Source organism: Crinia signifera, chromosome 7 (genome assembly GCF_055691185.1).
Source record: "Crinia signifera chromosome 7, ASM5569118v1, whole genome shotgun sequence".
Lineage (NCBI taxonomy): Eukaryota > Metazoa > Chordata > Amphibia > Anura > Myobatrachidae > Crinia > Crinia signifera.
In genome coordinates this window covers 80,422,979-80,438,236 of record NC_139223.1, presented here as the reverse complement: position 1 = coordinate 80,438,236, position 15,258 = coordinate 80,422,979, and the positions used below count along the sequence as shown (strand labels likewise).

The window sequence follows — 15,258 nt, the reverse complement described above, 5'->3', positions numbered from 1 at the left end:
CACACCGTTATGCCCAGTACACATTACAGCACACACCGTAATGCCCAGTACACATTACAGCACACACCGTAATGCCCAGTACACATTACAGCACACACCGTTATGCCCAGTACACATTACAGCACACACCGCTATACCCAGTACACCATACAGCACACACCGTTATGCCCAGTACACATTATAGCACACACCGTTATGCCCAGTACACATTATAGCACACACCGTTATGCCCAGTACACACTATAGCACACACCGTTATGCCCAGTACACATTATAGCACACACCGTTATGCCCAGTACACATTACAGCGCACACCGTTATGCCCAGTACACATTATTGCACACACCGTTATGCCCAGTATACATTATAGTACACACCGTAATGCCCAGTACACATTACAGCGCACACCGTTATGCCTAGTACACGTTATAGTACAGTGATTTTTATTTACAGTATTTATTATAGCACATAAGTGCTGCTTACCTACATGCTTGTTGCTAGGCGTTATATGCTCCTTGCAGGGGTTATATGCTGGGGGGGGGGGGGGGGGCATTTTATGCTGGTTGCCACAGGGGAGGGGGTGTTTTATGCTGATTGCCCCATGAGGTGGGGAGGCATTTTAGGTTCGTTGCCACAGTGGAGGGGGGGGCATTTTTTGCTTGTTGCCACGGGGAGGGGGGGGTGTCGTTTCCCAAAGGCTGGAAAACATGTCGACATGCTGCTCAGCAGAGTAGGTGAGCGGGCTATCAGCGCGGCGGAGGACTGGATGTGGCTGGAATAGCTGACACCCTGCTCTGAGTTGCTTTAGCCACATCCAGTCCCCCACCACCCTGACAGCCCGCTCATCTACTCTGCTGAGAGCGGCTGTTACATCTGCATCCCATCCTGTCCCCCCCTCTCAGCAGTGGAATGAACTTACATGGCGGGAGGGGGACGCACAGTGACTCGGTAACCTGCTCTCAAAATGCAGGGCGCGCGGCTTTAGGGTGTGCAGCAAAACCTACAGTGATTGGCTGTCGGGCGGCCTCTATTCAATGATTGGGTCCCGGCGGCCGCTGCTGTGATTGGCTCGCAGTGGCTCACGGCGGCGGCTCACATGTTTAGTACAGCGCGTCCTCGGGGACCCCTTTAGTTTTAAAATCTGAGTCCCCGGGGACCGTTTTCGGGTAAAATACGCGATATAGCGCGTTTTTGTGAACCCTGATACATATACCACACACTGAGATGCCCGTTACATATTATGCTCCTGATTGGCTGCTGGGCCTCCAGTTCCTATTGGCTAGCGGCCCGGTGTGAGATTTCAAACAACCATGGAGTGGACCTGCTCTGAAGACAGCCGGGCAGCCCACCATGTCTGCCTGGCTGCCACACTGTTTCAGTGCTGCTGCAGTGCGGACAATGAAAATAAATTCCAGGGGATAATGGATGTTTGTGCTACCAAAAGGCTGTGTCTCAGCAGAGCGACTTTCCATTACCCCTGGAATTTATTTTCATTGTCCGCACTGCAGCAGCACTTAAACAGTGTGACTGCCACGTGGTGGGCTGTCCATAAAGGAACTTCATTTTTACCCCATTTGGGGTAATTTTCCCCTGTTCCCCGACCACTGCTCTACACTAAATGACTGACTTCCACTTTGGTAAAGAAGTATTTTTGTAATTCGTCAGCAGGAGTTAAGCTGGACATATACCTAAACATTTATTGTCCAATCTAGCTGGTTTGTTCAAAAACTGGTAATTTATGGGAGCAAGTTACATAGAAACATAGAATTTGACAGCAGATAAGAACCATTTGGCCCATCTAGTCTGCCCCTTTTTTATCCTTCAGGTAGTCTCAACCCTTTTTGATCCTTATTTCTTTGTAAGGATATACATATGCCTATCCCAAGCATGTTTAAATTGTTCTACTGTCTTAGCCTCTACCACCTCTGATGGGAGGCTATTCCACTTATCCACTACCCTTTCTGTGAAGTAATTTTTTCTAACATTTCCCATGAACCTACCTCCCTCCAGTTTCAGTGCATGTCCTCGTGTTCTGTTACTTCTTTTCCTTTGAAGAAATTTTCCCTCCTGTACTATGTTAAAACCCTTCATATATTTGAATATTTCTTTCATGTCCCCCCTTTCCCTTCTCTGATCCAAACTACAGTATACATGTTTAGATCTTTTTGTTTTTCCAGGTAAGTTTTGTGATGTAGGCCATGCACCATTTTAGTTGCCCTTCTTTGTACACTGTCTAATATATTTATATCCTTCTGAGGATATGGTCTCCAGAACTGGACACAGTATTCCAGATGAGGCCGTACCAATGACCTATAAAGAGGCATTATTACTTCTTTTTTTCTGCTACTGATTCCTCTCCCTATGCAACCAAGCCTCTGACTAGCCTTCCATTGCTTTGCTAAATTGCTTTCCTGCCTTTAAGTCACTTGGAATAGTGACTCCAAGATCCCTTTCCTCCTCAGCAGTTTCCATTATACTGTAGTACCCTTGATACTATATTGAGTTTTTGGGTTTTTGAGTCCCAAGTGCATAATTTTGCATTAAACTGTAGTTGCCATGCTCTTGACCAATTCTCAAGTTTAGATCATCAGTCATTTGATATACCCCTTCTGGTGTGTCTACTCTGTTGCAAATCTTTGTGTCGTCTGCAAAAAGGCATACTTTCCCTCTTTGGGGCATATTCAGGGTCCGTCGTTAGCTGATGTAGTTCCACCTGTTCTAGCTTTTACATCAGCTAGACAGGCGTATTTGGTTTCAGCTTTTCACCAATTAGTGTATTCACAATGAATACAGGGCGGAACGCCTCCAGGCGTTAAAACACCTATTAGGCAAAATGGGGCATGTCCAATTTGCCTGCAGGCCAGTCACACCCACACTCCTCTGCCATTATCTTTATGGAGAGGTGCTGTGTAGTGGTCTGGTGCTGGGTGAGTGTAAAACTTAATATTTTTCTTCAAACTCCCCTGCTTCGTTCATGTAAATGCAGGGGAGTTAACTGGGCACCAGCTGTTTTAATTTTACTGTGTTCCCCCCTCCCTGCTGGGTACAGACCTGTCCCCGGAGTGAAACTCCGTCTGCCCTGCATGATTTCTGCTCACACGGCAGCAAGCCCCCCGGCTGCTGACACAGCGTGACCCGGTCCCGGAGCTCTGATGCGGCTCACCCCAGACACCCAGAGGCTATTACTGCGCTCTGCTGTGTCCCCCCCTCCCTGCTGGGTACAGACTGCGTCTGCCCTGCATGATTTCTGCTCACACGCTGGCAGCCTGCCCCCCGGCTGCTGACACAGTCCGGAGCAAAGGGGGACCAGGGGGAGAGCGTGAGGTGAGGTGAGATGCATGCCCGCATCAGAGCTCTGGGACGGGATCACGCTGTGTCAGCAGCCAGGGGGCTGGCTGCCAGCGTGTGAGCAGAAATCATGCAAGGCAGACGGAGTCTGTACCCAGCAGGGAGGGGGGGACACAGCAGAGCGCAGTAATAGCCTCTGGGTGTCTGAGGTGAGCCGCATCAGAGCTCCGGGACCGGGTCACGCTGTGTCAGCAGCCGGGGGGCTGGCTGCCAGCGTGTGAGCAGAAATCATGCAGGGCAGACGGAGTCTGTACCCAGCAGGGAGGGGGGGACACAGCAGAGCGCAGTAATATCCTCTGGGTGTCTGGGGTGAGCCGCATCAGAGCTACGGGACCGGGTCACGCTGTGTCAGCAGCCGGGGGGCTGGCTGCCAGCGTGTGAGCAGAAATCATGCAGGGCAAACGGAGTTTCACTCCGGGGACAGGTCTGTGCCCAGCAGGGAGTCCCCCCTCCCACACAGTAAAATTAAAACAGCTGGTGCCCAGTTAACTCCCCTGCATTTACATGAACGAAGCAGGGGAGTTTGAAGAAAAATATAAAGTTTTACACTCACCCAGCACTAGACCACTACACTGGGTAGAGTAAAAAAAATAATTATAAAAATCAAAATATATTCATATGGGCAATAATAAACATACAAAATATATTTACAAACAAAATGAAAATAAATTACATCGATTCATGTCAAAAACGACATAAATAAAATAATATTTAAGGTTTTGTAGAGCAGTCCCGACAGAAGAAATTGTCTAGTTCACTTTGTCTAAAGCCTGCCTGAAAACTGTAGAATCCATTTAGACAATCACACACTAAATAGGCTAAATCAGATTAACATGACGGAGCTTAGACAAAGTGAAAAAAAAAGTCTAAATGACTCATTTAGACAGGCGAGGCAAACGAAAAGAGTTGACAGGTGAAATGCTTTAGACTGTCTAGAAAAAATTATAGTGAATACTACAATTCATCTAGACTTTTTTTCCAGGCGTAAAATATGCTGTTTTAGACAGAATTGACCTAACGACCAACAGTGAATACACCCCTTTACCTGCAACCAGGTGATTATCCATTTAATTGTTTTATAATCCAATCCCACACTTTCAAGTGTCAAATGCCTTACTAAAGTCTAGATATGCCACATCTACAGCCCCCCCCCCCCCCCCCCCCCTCATCTATTATTTTGGTCACGGAGTCAAAAAAGTCAATGAGATTTGTTTGGCATGATCTCCCTGTAGTAAAACCATGCTGTTTTGGAGCCTGTAAGTTGTTTCATTTAAGATATTCCACTATTCTTTATTTTAATAGTGTTTCCATTAATTTCCCTACTACTGATGTAAGGCTCACTGGTCTGTAGTTACTTGCTTCTTATTTGCTTCCGCTTTTGTGCAGTGGAACTACATTTGCTCTTTTTCAGTCCTCTGGAACTGCACCTGTATCTAGTGACTGGTTGAATAAATCTATTAATGGCGCTACCAGCACATCTTTTAGTTCTTTTAGTATCCTTGGATGTATTCTGTCTGGCCCCATTGATTTATCCACTTTCAGTCTTGAGAGTTCTGTTAGGGCTTTCTCCTTAGTAAATGTACTTCCATCTACATTATTTTTATGAATGTCCTTGCAACTTAACTGTGGTCCCTTCCCTTCTCCTTCTATAGTGAATACGGAGCAAAAATAATTATTTAGATGATCTGCAATTGCCTTGTCTCACTCCACCAAATTCTCAGTGTCTGTCGGAAGTCTTATTATTCCTCCATTTGATTTTCTCCTTTCACTTATATACTTAAAAAAAGTTGACCATTTTGGAAAACTGACAAAAGGGTCATACAGATATTACCAGATTTTTGTTGTTACCGGCCAGATTGGACAATATCTTTAGTCAGTCATTTTAGCCAGCTTAAGGCAAGTTCCATGATAGATCAGCAATAGTCAGAAAACAAGTCTTCACCCTCCTTGGATCGATATCCAGTTGAGAAGTCTACAGTGTCTAGTTTGAACGTCGACATTGCCAAAAGGCATGTATGTTACATTGTGTTTCTTTATGCTGTCATTGATTATAATGTTATTCTTCTTGGGTTTTAAATTTGCATCTACATGAAGCAGAAAGGTTTACAGGAGATAAGAGAGAGCTTAATATGAAGTCAAAAAGCAGGTAGCATAAGCTTCAGTGCCACATAACACATTTCCAGATAAGCATGGGCAGTAGATTGAAAAATCTAAGTGGATGACACCTGAACAGAGAGGATAAGAAGTCAGCAATTGTCTTTGTGCTTCACTATATATATTATGGCAAGTTTGAGGCATTTTTCATCAACATTATGAGCAATTCCTATATCAAGGATCTGTCTCAAGCAAATCCTCAGCTATTCTAAAATTACACATGTTCCCATCATCCTTTGCTTTTCACAGCGCCTGGATGTCGTACTTTGACAAATGTTAGACTTTGTTGCTTATGAATATCTGTTGCACAGAAGACCGATCTAGACCCTCTCCCCGCCCCTTTGCACGGCGGCCAAAATATTTGCAGCCGTGCATTCACCATCAAATAATTTTTTTTACCCTGCTCACAGTGCTGAGTGAGCCAGGGCTCATGTAGGCCATGTAGAGAAGGAGGCTGCTAAGCCCTCCCAACGGCTAGGGAACGTCTGTGTTTTATGGGGAATACCCAGATACTGCCTGCGGCACGCGCCGAAAAGACTGCCTGCATGTGCGGTCCTCTTGTATCAGATGGACAAACCTGAAACATATGTTTAATACATTTAATTAATAAAAGAGGGGTGTGAGAGAGCTCCATGGTAATATATTTACATAATATGCTCTACTAATAATACTTGTATAAGAGTTTGGCATGCACTAATAATTTCTGTGAGCTGCGTAGCTGTAATTATCAGACTGTTTACCCACTGCTACATTAGTCAAATTGATGTGTAAATGCATCTATCTTTTATATTTCTCATTTATATAATTATGTCATTTCCTCATGTAAGCTATATTTGAATAGTAATCAGTAATTGCATAAATGGAAACCTACTAATAATATTCTTGCAAAATATATCCATTTTATATATTATTAATGATGTTATCTGTCTTTTGTTTTGGCTATTAGTAATATCCAAGATTGCCTAAGATAATGGTCTGCATGTTTTAGCTGCTTCAGTTTCATTCATGACCATATATATAACTAGTAAGCCCGCTCGAAGCAAAAGCTTCGAAAGCTAGTTTGCTACCTTCTGGGTTTGTGGCAAGTGTGAGAAAGCGATGTAGTTTCACTCTCTGCCAGCAGAAGGCAGTGTTTCAGAGTCTCATGGACACTAGACATATCTATAGATGATAGATGTGTCCTCATACACTTATCCTCAATACGCAAAATGAAGCAAAGTGCCCAATGCAACTGAGCTGCTCCGAGATGTGGATAGTACTTCTTTTTCATAACATTTTGCATCTTATTGGGATCACAGACCGTGATACACCACTGAAAGTTGCTGCCACTTTAACTGAAATTAGATTTAGACATGTACAAAGTTGCAAATAAAACTTCAACAGCTGCATATGCAGATGCAGACTCGTTTGTGATCACTACAGTCTAACAGTGTAGTTTTATATATGTGAATAAGATACATATTTTTAGTGAAAAAGGCGCTCGCTGCAGCCAAGACTTCTGGGATCTGAATTACAAGATGTTCCATTTTGTGCTTCTGAACCCATAGGGGGTATTCAGTCCAGGCGATTTTTGCTTTTCTCAACCGGATGTGGACTGTTGTATTCAAAGTACCAACAGTCAAGATTGGTGAAAGCGGCCGCAGATTGCCGAAAAACGGCCGTGAATACGACAATCCATGTCCGTTTCCAACAAAACAGATCAGTCTTGTTTTAAAGTTGGATCTGTTTTGTCGAAACTGCCTTAAATGCTGTCAGAAATGGCAGCATTGAATAGGCGACAGACGCTATTTCCTCCAGTGGAAATAGCGGCTAGGATTGAATACCACCCCTAAGGACACATCTCTATATGTAGCTTCCGATAAACTATTTCATTATTTTAATTATTCTTTTGTTTTCAAAATCAGTATTTATTTGATTTTAAGACTTTTGTTATTTCCTGTCACATTTTATTACCTGTCATGTATTTACCGTCCTCAATTTACTGGATTTTTTCCTAATTACTGAAATAATGAAAAGTCACATTTAAATGTTGGCATAGTTGAAGATTTTCACAGCTTTCCTATAAGTACGAATGATGGCAAATGTTCCTAAATCCCCAGGGAGTTGACTGCTTAATGTTGATTTTGCAAAGTATTATTTTCTATTGCAGAATTTAATATGAAGGGACATTTGGTTTATGTAAAGCAAATAATTACAAAGGTTTTTTGTTTTTTCATGTTATGATTTTACTTACTGTGTGTTTTGTTTAATCTGCTTCTGCATAAACAACAAAATCTTATTTCATGTTTGTCATATTGTAGAATATCTTTATAACACATTTACAGTTACATTTGGTATCTGATATCATTTTGGGTGCTGGATGACATCCCGACTGTTTAAATGAAAGACAATTGAGATCCTGACATAAAAGGGGCTATTCTCCCTTGTGGGGGTCCACGACCCCCATGAAAGAGAATAGAACCTGTAGCAAGCCCATAAGGGGCTTTGATGCGCTCATTCCCATGTCAGAGTACCGATAGTCAGGATCCAGATGGCAGTATACTGACTGTTGGAATCCTAAATGTTGAAGTGCTATACCACACCCATATTTTCTAATCCCTGTGTACCTTTAGCTATTGTCAGTTATTAGACATGAATTACTTCTGTTTGCTCTTCATAGGTAAATATTGTAAAATCCAATTTTTATAAGTAATTAAAATCTAATACGTTATCCTAATTTAATTTGAATTACAGTTCATTTTTGCATGGATTATATATATATTGACAGGATTTACAACGTAATGTCCTTTCAAAATAAATGGTACCATTTATATAATTTGTGCTATATTTTGGCAACTGAAAAACAAACAAGCCAAGGGGGGTCACTTTCCCCACTCTGAAACCACCCTCTATCCCCTAGCCTTCCATGCTGCAACTGTTTTTCAGATATCTCCTCCTACACCAGTTCTTGATTTACAGAAAACAGGTAAGGGTGTAATAAGGCTTTCTAGAATATAGATTGTTGATATTCAACTAAAGCTGGATCTATTCCGAGCCCTCAACAGGACTGGCGATTTGTCTTGCTCCCTACGGGTATCAAAAATTAGAGAGTTAGGGGCTACAGAGTGTATACAATAATATAGTTAGTAAGATTTACAACAGTTTGTCAACTTTGGTTTTCAAAAAACACTATTTTAGTGATTTTCATGCTTGCTGGTGATTACACCTGCTGGAAGTCTCGGCTGCTCTTGGAAGTGGTATGTTGTACTGCAGCTTGGAAACTGGAGTCTGGTTGCTGGGAGCATTAGCTGCATGGAGGATAACTGGAGTAGAGACTCTGGGACTTGGAAAGGAACACAAGGAATAGCCAACAGCAGATTACTGACTGGAGGAATCACACTGGGAGATGAGCAGGAACAGCATTGTGTCAAAATCCCCTCCTCTCCATGAGGTCTGTATCGCGGCAACGGCATAAGAGAAAATCATGGACAGACTGATCCACTCTGCGTATCCTGACAAAGCCCGCGGGTGAAACGCATTGATTAACAGAGAAGGACCTCTGGGCACGCCAGGCTATTCAGCTGCAAGCGGCAGGAGAGAACTTGAAGTCTGCCGGCAGACACCATCTGTTTCCCCGAGGACATACGGTACCTATCTCTCAGTCCCTCTCACGAGTACTTTACAACTTGTACAGGAGTGTGGAACCTTGTGCTTTGATACTTTCTAAGTCACCCTGCCTAATATAGCATTGATGAGTGACTTTTACAAATACTGAACCTATACCCTATTAAGGGTCCCTTATATATTTTATGTGTGTATGTCCAGAGTGTATACCGGTATTAGGCCACACTACCCCATTTTTCTTTTTAACATTGCCAGTACAATTTGTACATTTTTTCCCTATTTTTATGATATGAGTTTTATTCAATAAATTTACGTTTATATACAGAAGTGTATATAGTCAGTGTATATAGTCATATGGCTAGTCAGATGCTTGGTTGCATAGGGAGAGGAATCAGTAGCAGAAAAAAAGACGTAATAATGCCACTTTATAGGTCATTGGTACGACCTCATCTGGAATACTGTGTCCAATTCTGGAGACCGTATCTTCAGAAGGATATAAATACATTGGAGAGTGTACAAAGAAGGGCAACTAAAATGGTTCATGGCCTACATCACAAAACTTACCTGGATAGACTAAAAGATCTTAACATGTATAGTTTGGAGCAGAGAAGGGAAAGGGGGGACATGATAGAAATCTTCAAATATATCAAGGGTTTTAACATAGTACAGGAGGGAAATTTTCTTCAAAGGAAAACAAGTAATAAAACACGAGGACATGCACTGAAACTGGAGGGAGGTAGGTTCAGGGGAAATGTTAGAAAGAATTACTTCACAGAAAGGGTAGTGGATAAGTGGAATAGCCTCCCATCAGAGGTGGTAGAGGCTAAGACAGTAGAACAATTTAAACATGCTTGGGATAGGCATATGAATATCCTTACAAAGAAATAAGGATTAAAAAGGGTTGAGTTTACCTGAAGGGTAAAAAAAGGGGCAGACTAGATAGGCCAAATGGTTCTTATCTGCCGTCAAATTCTATGTTTCTATGTTTCTATATGGTCTTTTGTACTATCCATGGTATAGGATTGCGCAGGAGTGTCTTTTCCCTTTTTCATAAAAGAAAATATGCAAATAAAAGCTCTTGTGGCTGAATGGGTTCACAACTAGTGAAAAGCCTTCCCAGAAGGGAGACAGTTAAAGCAGCAAAGGTGGGACCAACTCCATATAATAAAGTGTTCCTTGCGGTCTTTAAATGCAAGGAACGCATTCCTAATTAAAAATACCCAGGAGAGGTAGTTGTCAAGCTGAAGGAGTCTCCATCGAAGTTTCTGCATGTACACAATATAGAATAAAGGGGGTTAGATTGCACACCATAATTACAAAAATAATGAGAGGTGCTACAAAGAAGCAACAAAGAACAACAATAATAGATAACTCTGGAATTAACAAAAAAATATTTTTTGTCCAAAAATGTATGAGCCCACCCTCGTGTCAAGGTGTCCTCATCATCATCATGTGAGTCCCTAACACTAAACTACAAGTCCAGTGCACAGGACCCCCCAAGTCAGCACAGGCCAGTCATCCAAGGCACTACACTATTTTCTAGAGATGTGCGGCTTCGGTTTTACATGGTTCTCAAATCCAGATCTTAGTGGCTATACAAAACATGTGACAGACGATGAACAATAAGATCCAGATTTGAGAACCAAGTAAATCCGAGTAAAACCAAACCCGCACATCTCTACAATTTTCTAGATTACACTAGTAGAAGAAAGTTTATATTTACTAAACGTTATATTAGGTACATCAATTTTCAAATTTTCTCATAGAGGGCAGTATTCAATGAGAAAAATTCTCTGTGTTTTATGGAGAATTTTTGCTTTTTTCGCCTTGGACGGAGCATTTTGCTCTCCAAAAGTGAACCACCCTATTCAATGTGAAATATTCGCCGTCTTTCTAAGTGATTTTCGCCGTCTCTCTGCATGTAGAAATTCTCCATGTTTTGATGGAGAGCTGGAATGTGAACTTTTAAACTAAAAGGTTTTTTTTTTTAATTTTGGTGTAAAAAAATCAGGTTTTTTTTTCTGTGAAGGGGCATGTTATTTTTATTCATGTGCTTATAGCACATGAATATATATTTAATTTTAAAAAAATATTTTTTTTTAATTTTTTTTTTTTTTTTACACAGTGCAGCCAGCAGGGGGCCGGAGCGCTTGAGCCGCTCATTAGATATTCATATATTCACTGCACCCGATCGTTTTTTATGCACGATCGGGTGCAGTGAATACTGGGTCCCCCGCTGGCTATAGGGGGGGGGCAGCCTGTGCTGCCTGGGTCCTGGGGAGCCTCCCTCCCCTCCACATTCCTCTGGAGCAGCCAGGGAGACTTTAATCTCTCTGGCTGCTTCCGTCCCCCGGCTCCCTGAAAGCTCCCTGCCGCGGACGCTCGTCCGCTGCATGGGGTTAAGACTCCCCGCGAGTGGCGGCGAGTCTTAAATACATTGAATAGTGGCAGCAGGAGGCTCCGGAACAGGGAGAGTGCATGGCGAGAGAAAAAATCTCTCGCCATGCACAGAGAATTTTTTTCATTGAATACTGCCCAGAGTATGTTTGTGGTAATAGTTAATTAAGACGAATTGATGCATACAGTATCCTGTTTTTTTTTTTAGAAGCAGATGCTTCTTACAGCTGGACAGAAGATGACATAGCCGACCTTTATGATCAAACAACTGTCATCCTTGCGGCAGATGGTAATGTATTATGTTGTTGTGTTTTTTATTTATTCATTCAGTTTAACCTTTTTTGATACCTATCAGACCATGTTGTATATCATTTTTTTCAAAATAAGAATGTGATCATGGAAAATATATTCACAGTACTGTATATATTTGTCTGCATCAGATTTCCTTTCAGATGAATACCACAAAGACTTAAATCAGATGACGATAACCTGTAGTATATTTGAGCTTTCGTGTTCACAGATGTAAATCTTAGATTGATGACATTGCTGCTTTTTTTTTACACTGCAATTTAGATTTCAGTTTGAATGCACCCGCCTCAAATCTAAGGGGGAAATTTACTAATGGGAGTTCTATTTCATATGGGATGTGTCTGTGGGTAACCAATCCGAATCGACTTATTTATTTAGCACATTCTAGAAGATAATAGATTGTATCTGATTGTTTGCCAAAGGCAACATCCCATGTGAAATAGAACTCCCATCTTAGTAAATTTCCCCCTAAATCTATCTGCACGTTACATCTGACACGCCTGCAGTGAAGTATGGTTGTGTCCATTACATAAAGGTGCTTTGCAATCAGGTCAACATTAGGCCCTTGGTTGGAAGAATAATCTTTCTTGCTACTCTCGAAGTTTGCCAATATTTTTTGTTTAATATGTGTTGCCACTCCTATTTAATAAATCACTAAGCATCAGTTTTGTTAAATTAAACAGACGGACATGGACAGCAATTTCATGTCAAAAGTAACAGTATTTATCAGGCATTGAAGCATCATTTATGATGTTGTAAATCCATTGTCAGTTGTCAATGGCAATACATTTTTAGCTATTTAGCCAATCTCAAAATCACCAAGAAACAAATGAGAATCTGGTGTTAATCTGGTGTGGGTTACAAGCATAACACAGCTCAATAGGATCTTTTCAGGCTCTGATGAAAAAAAATGTTAACCAACATAGGAGTTTGCCCTAAAATGATAACTAGCTTAGCGGATCAAGCGGGTTTAGGTCAACAATACGTCTAGTTAGACGCCTATATTTGGTCATCTGTATTTACACAGACAATGAGGCTAGATCAAAATATTTGTTTCAACGAATGGGATCATTGGGTAGACAAGCATTAGGTCTACAAGCATTAGGCCGACATGATTGAAGGTCGACATGGGTTCAACAGGGTCATTAGGTCGACTGGGTCATAAGGTCAATATGGGGTTTTCACTGTTTTTTTTTTAACCTGGATGTCGACATGGACACTGAAATGTAGCACCGCGTCCCCTCGCATGGCACACTATTTTATTCTCACACCATGTGTCGGCTCAAAAAACAATGAAAGACCCCATATTGACCTTATGACCATGTCAACTTTTCCCATGTCGACCTTATGCCCCTATCGACCTAACCCATATTGACCTTCCTGCATGTTGACTTTAATGCATGTCGACCTAGTGGTGTCGACCTAATGCTTGTAGACCCAGTGACCGCATGCCATTTAAGATGCCTGTGCTGCTCACAGCGACTGTTCTTTTTGTTTAAATAATTACAAATTCAGCCAAGTCAACTAACTGAAGTTTAGTTAAATATTGCACCGATAAAAATGAACAGTCACTGTGAGCGGCGCTGGCATTTTTAACAAATATCTTGAGGATATTTCACAGCAACAATGGCAGAGATAAATAAAGAGATAAATAAAAAGGTTTGCTTTGCAATTTTCACCCCAACTGTATATTGAATCCCTTGGAAATCAAAGGGTTAAGTGCTTTGGGATAGGTAATTTTTGTTCCCAATTTAGTATTTACCACGCAGTGTACAGATATAAGATTAACTGTTTCCAAAACTCATCTTCATATTACTAGTAAGCCCTTCTCGAAGCAAATGCTTCGAAAGCTAGTCTGCTACCTTGTGATTGCCTCTGTCTTTGTGCATGTGTGAGAGAGAAAGAGATGTAGTTTCACTCGCTGTGTTTCAGAGACACACAATCAGACACTAGACATATACAGTATATAGATGACTACTCCTGTTCTGCTTTTAGCAGCGATATTTTGCACACTGTGATGACGGAATTTGGATTTTAAGTGTTCCTAGTCCTAAAGGTGTCCAAACACAGGCCCTTATTCTACTCGGCTCGGTACGGCCCGCGTGCGGCCGTACCGCCGATGTTTTTGTTCTGCACATGCGCAGAGGTCATTCTGCGCATGTGCAGCCCCCTTCGCCGCAGACGGATTTCGTCCGCCGCAAAGGGGGCGTATAGGGGCGTGAGGGGCTTCAGCCCCTCATTACCCTATGTGTACGCCCCGCGTTTCATGGGCGTTCCCATGCAAACGCGGGGCGTATGCATGGTAATGAGGGCATGACGCCCTCATTACCATGACATGGGGGCGGAAAGCTGACGTCGCCGGATGTCAGCTTTCAGCCCCCTTTCAAGCTCCCACACGGACGATTGTCCGTGTGGTCTGAGCTTGCGGGAGCTGCCGCGGCGTGCGGGCCTGCCTTCGATGGTCGTCGACCATCGAAGGCAGGGGGCAGCTCCCACCATGGTGGAGGCGTAGCCTCCACCATTTTTGTGCGGATCGCCAGCCGTCCGTGTACGGACGGCCGTGGCGATCCGTCGGGTGGGCGGCCCTTGGTTTGTGCGGTCGGAGCCCCGTGTGCGGCTCTGACCGCACCAACCAGAATAAGGGCCACAGTGCGTTTTTCTGGTGCGATGCACACTCCTGCACACATCATATTGCACAACACAAAAAGTATGTGCCGCCCGTACTTTTTGTGCTAGATCGCATCAAATCTAGTACACAAAGCATGCTGCTGTAGTTCATCGCATGCTTTTTGTAATAGATGCGATGCAATCTAGTATAAAAAGTATGGAGAACAGTGTTTGTGTATGGGCACCTTAAGCCTACCAGGACACATAGCAGATACCTTCATTCTTTTTATTGAATGGAAATTCACTGGTTTAGGAAAAAAGTTATGTTATTTATAAATGTTATGTCTTTACGAACAGATGCCATAGCTTAGTTGTCATTTTTAAAACTGGGACCTACACTAGGCCACAGAAAACAGCAAAGTATTCCTCATCTTGTAATTATTACAATGGCAAGAAAAGATCATTTTACAAAAATGGGTTTCTGTAAATCTCTTTTGTCTGATGGAAGTTTTATGCTGGGTACACACCAGGACGACTAGGGCCCGATTCTGTCAATTAAGATCCAATTCCGACCGGTTGTATGCAGATTGTATGTACTATCGTGTGTTTTTGCCATTTATTTGATCCGATTCCGATCCAATGCGCGTACCCGCCACTCGTTTGGTCGCATCTTTGGTCCTACGTGCTGCAGGTAGGATCCGGCAATCCCAGGCCGAACGACCGTCAATCGTATGCAGATCGTGAGTGTTTTTTGCCGCCTCCGTCGTGCGTCCGTCGGTGCGTCCGTCGTTTGATCCAGCCTATTTGAGTGGCATTTCCTAAACACTCCCCCGGCGCCAT

General features: G+C 42.6%; 1 protein-coding gene across 6 annotated transcripts in view; it reads left to right on the top strand.

The window, feature by feature from the left end:
- The window catches only part of METTL22 (methyltransferase 22, Kin17 lysine), a 209,018-nt gene that overhangs the window by 168,750 nt on the left and 25,010 nt on the right, over positions 1-15,258 (top strand). For all 6 annotated transcript variants that reach the window (XR_014450768.1, XR_014450769.1, XM_083153385.1 and 3 more), the window contains one exon: positions 11,711-11,791. Coding sequence is in view for 4 of the 6 variants with exons in the window: in XM_083153385.1 (XP_083009511.1) it covers positions 11,711-11,791 (81 nt within the window). In the remaining 2 variants the exon portion in view is untranslated. The remainder of the gene's footprint in view (positions 1-11,710; positions 11,792-15,258) is intronic.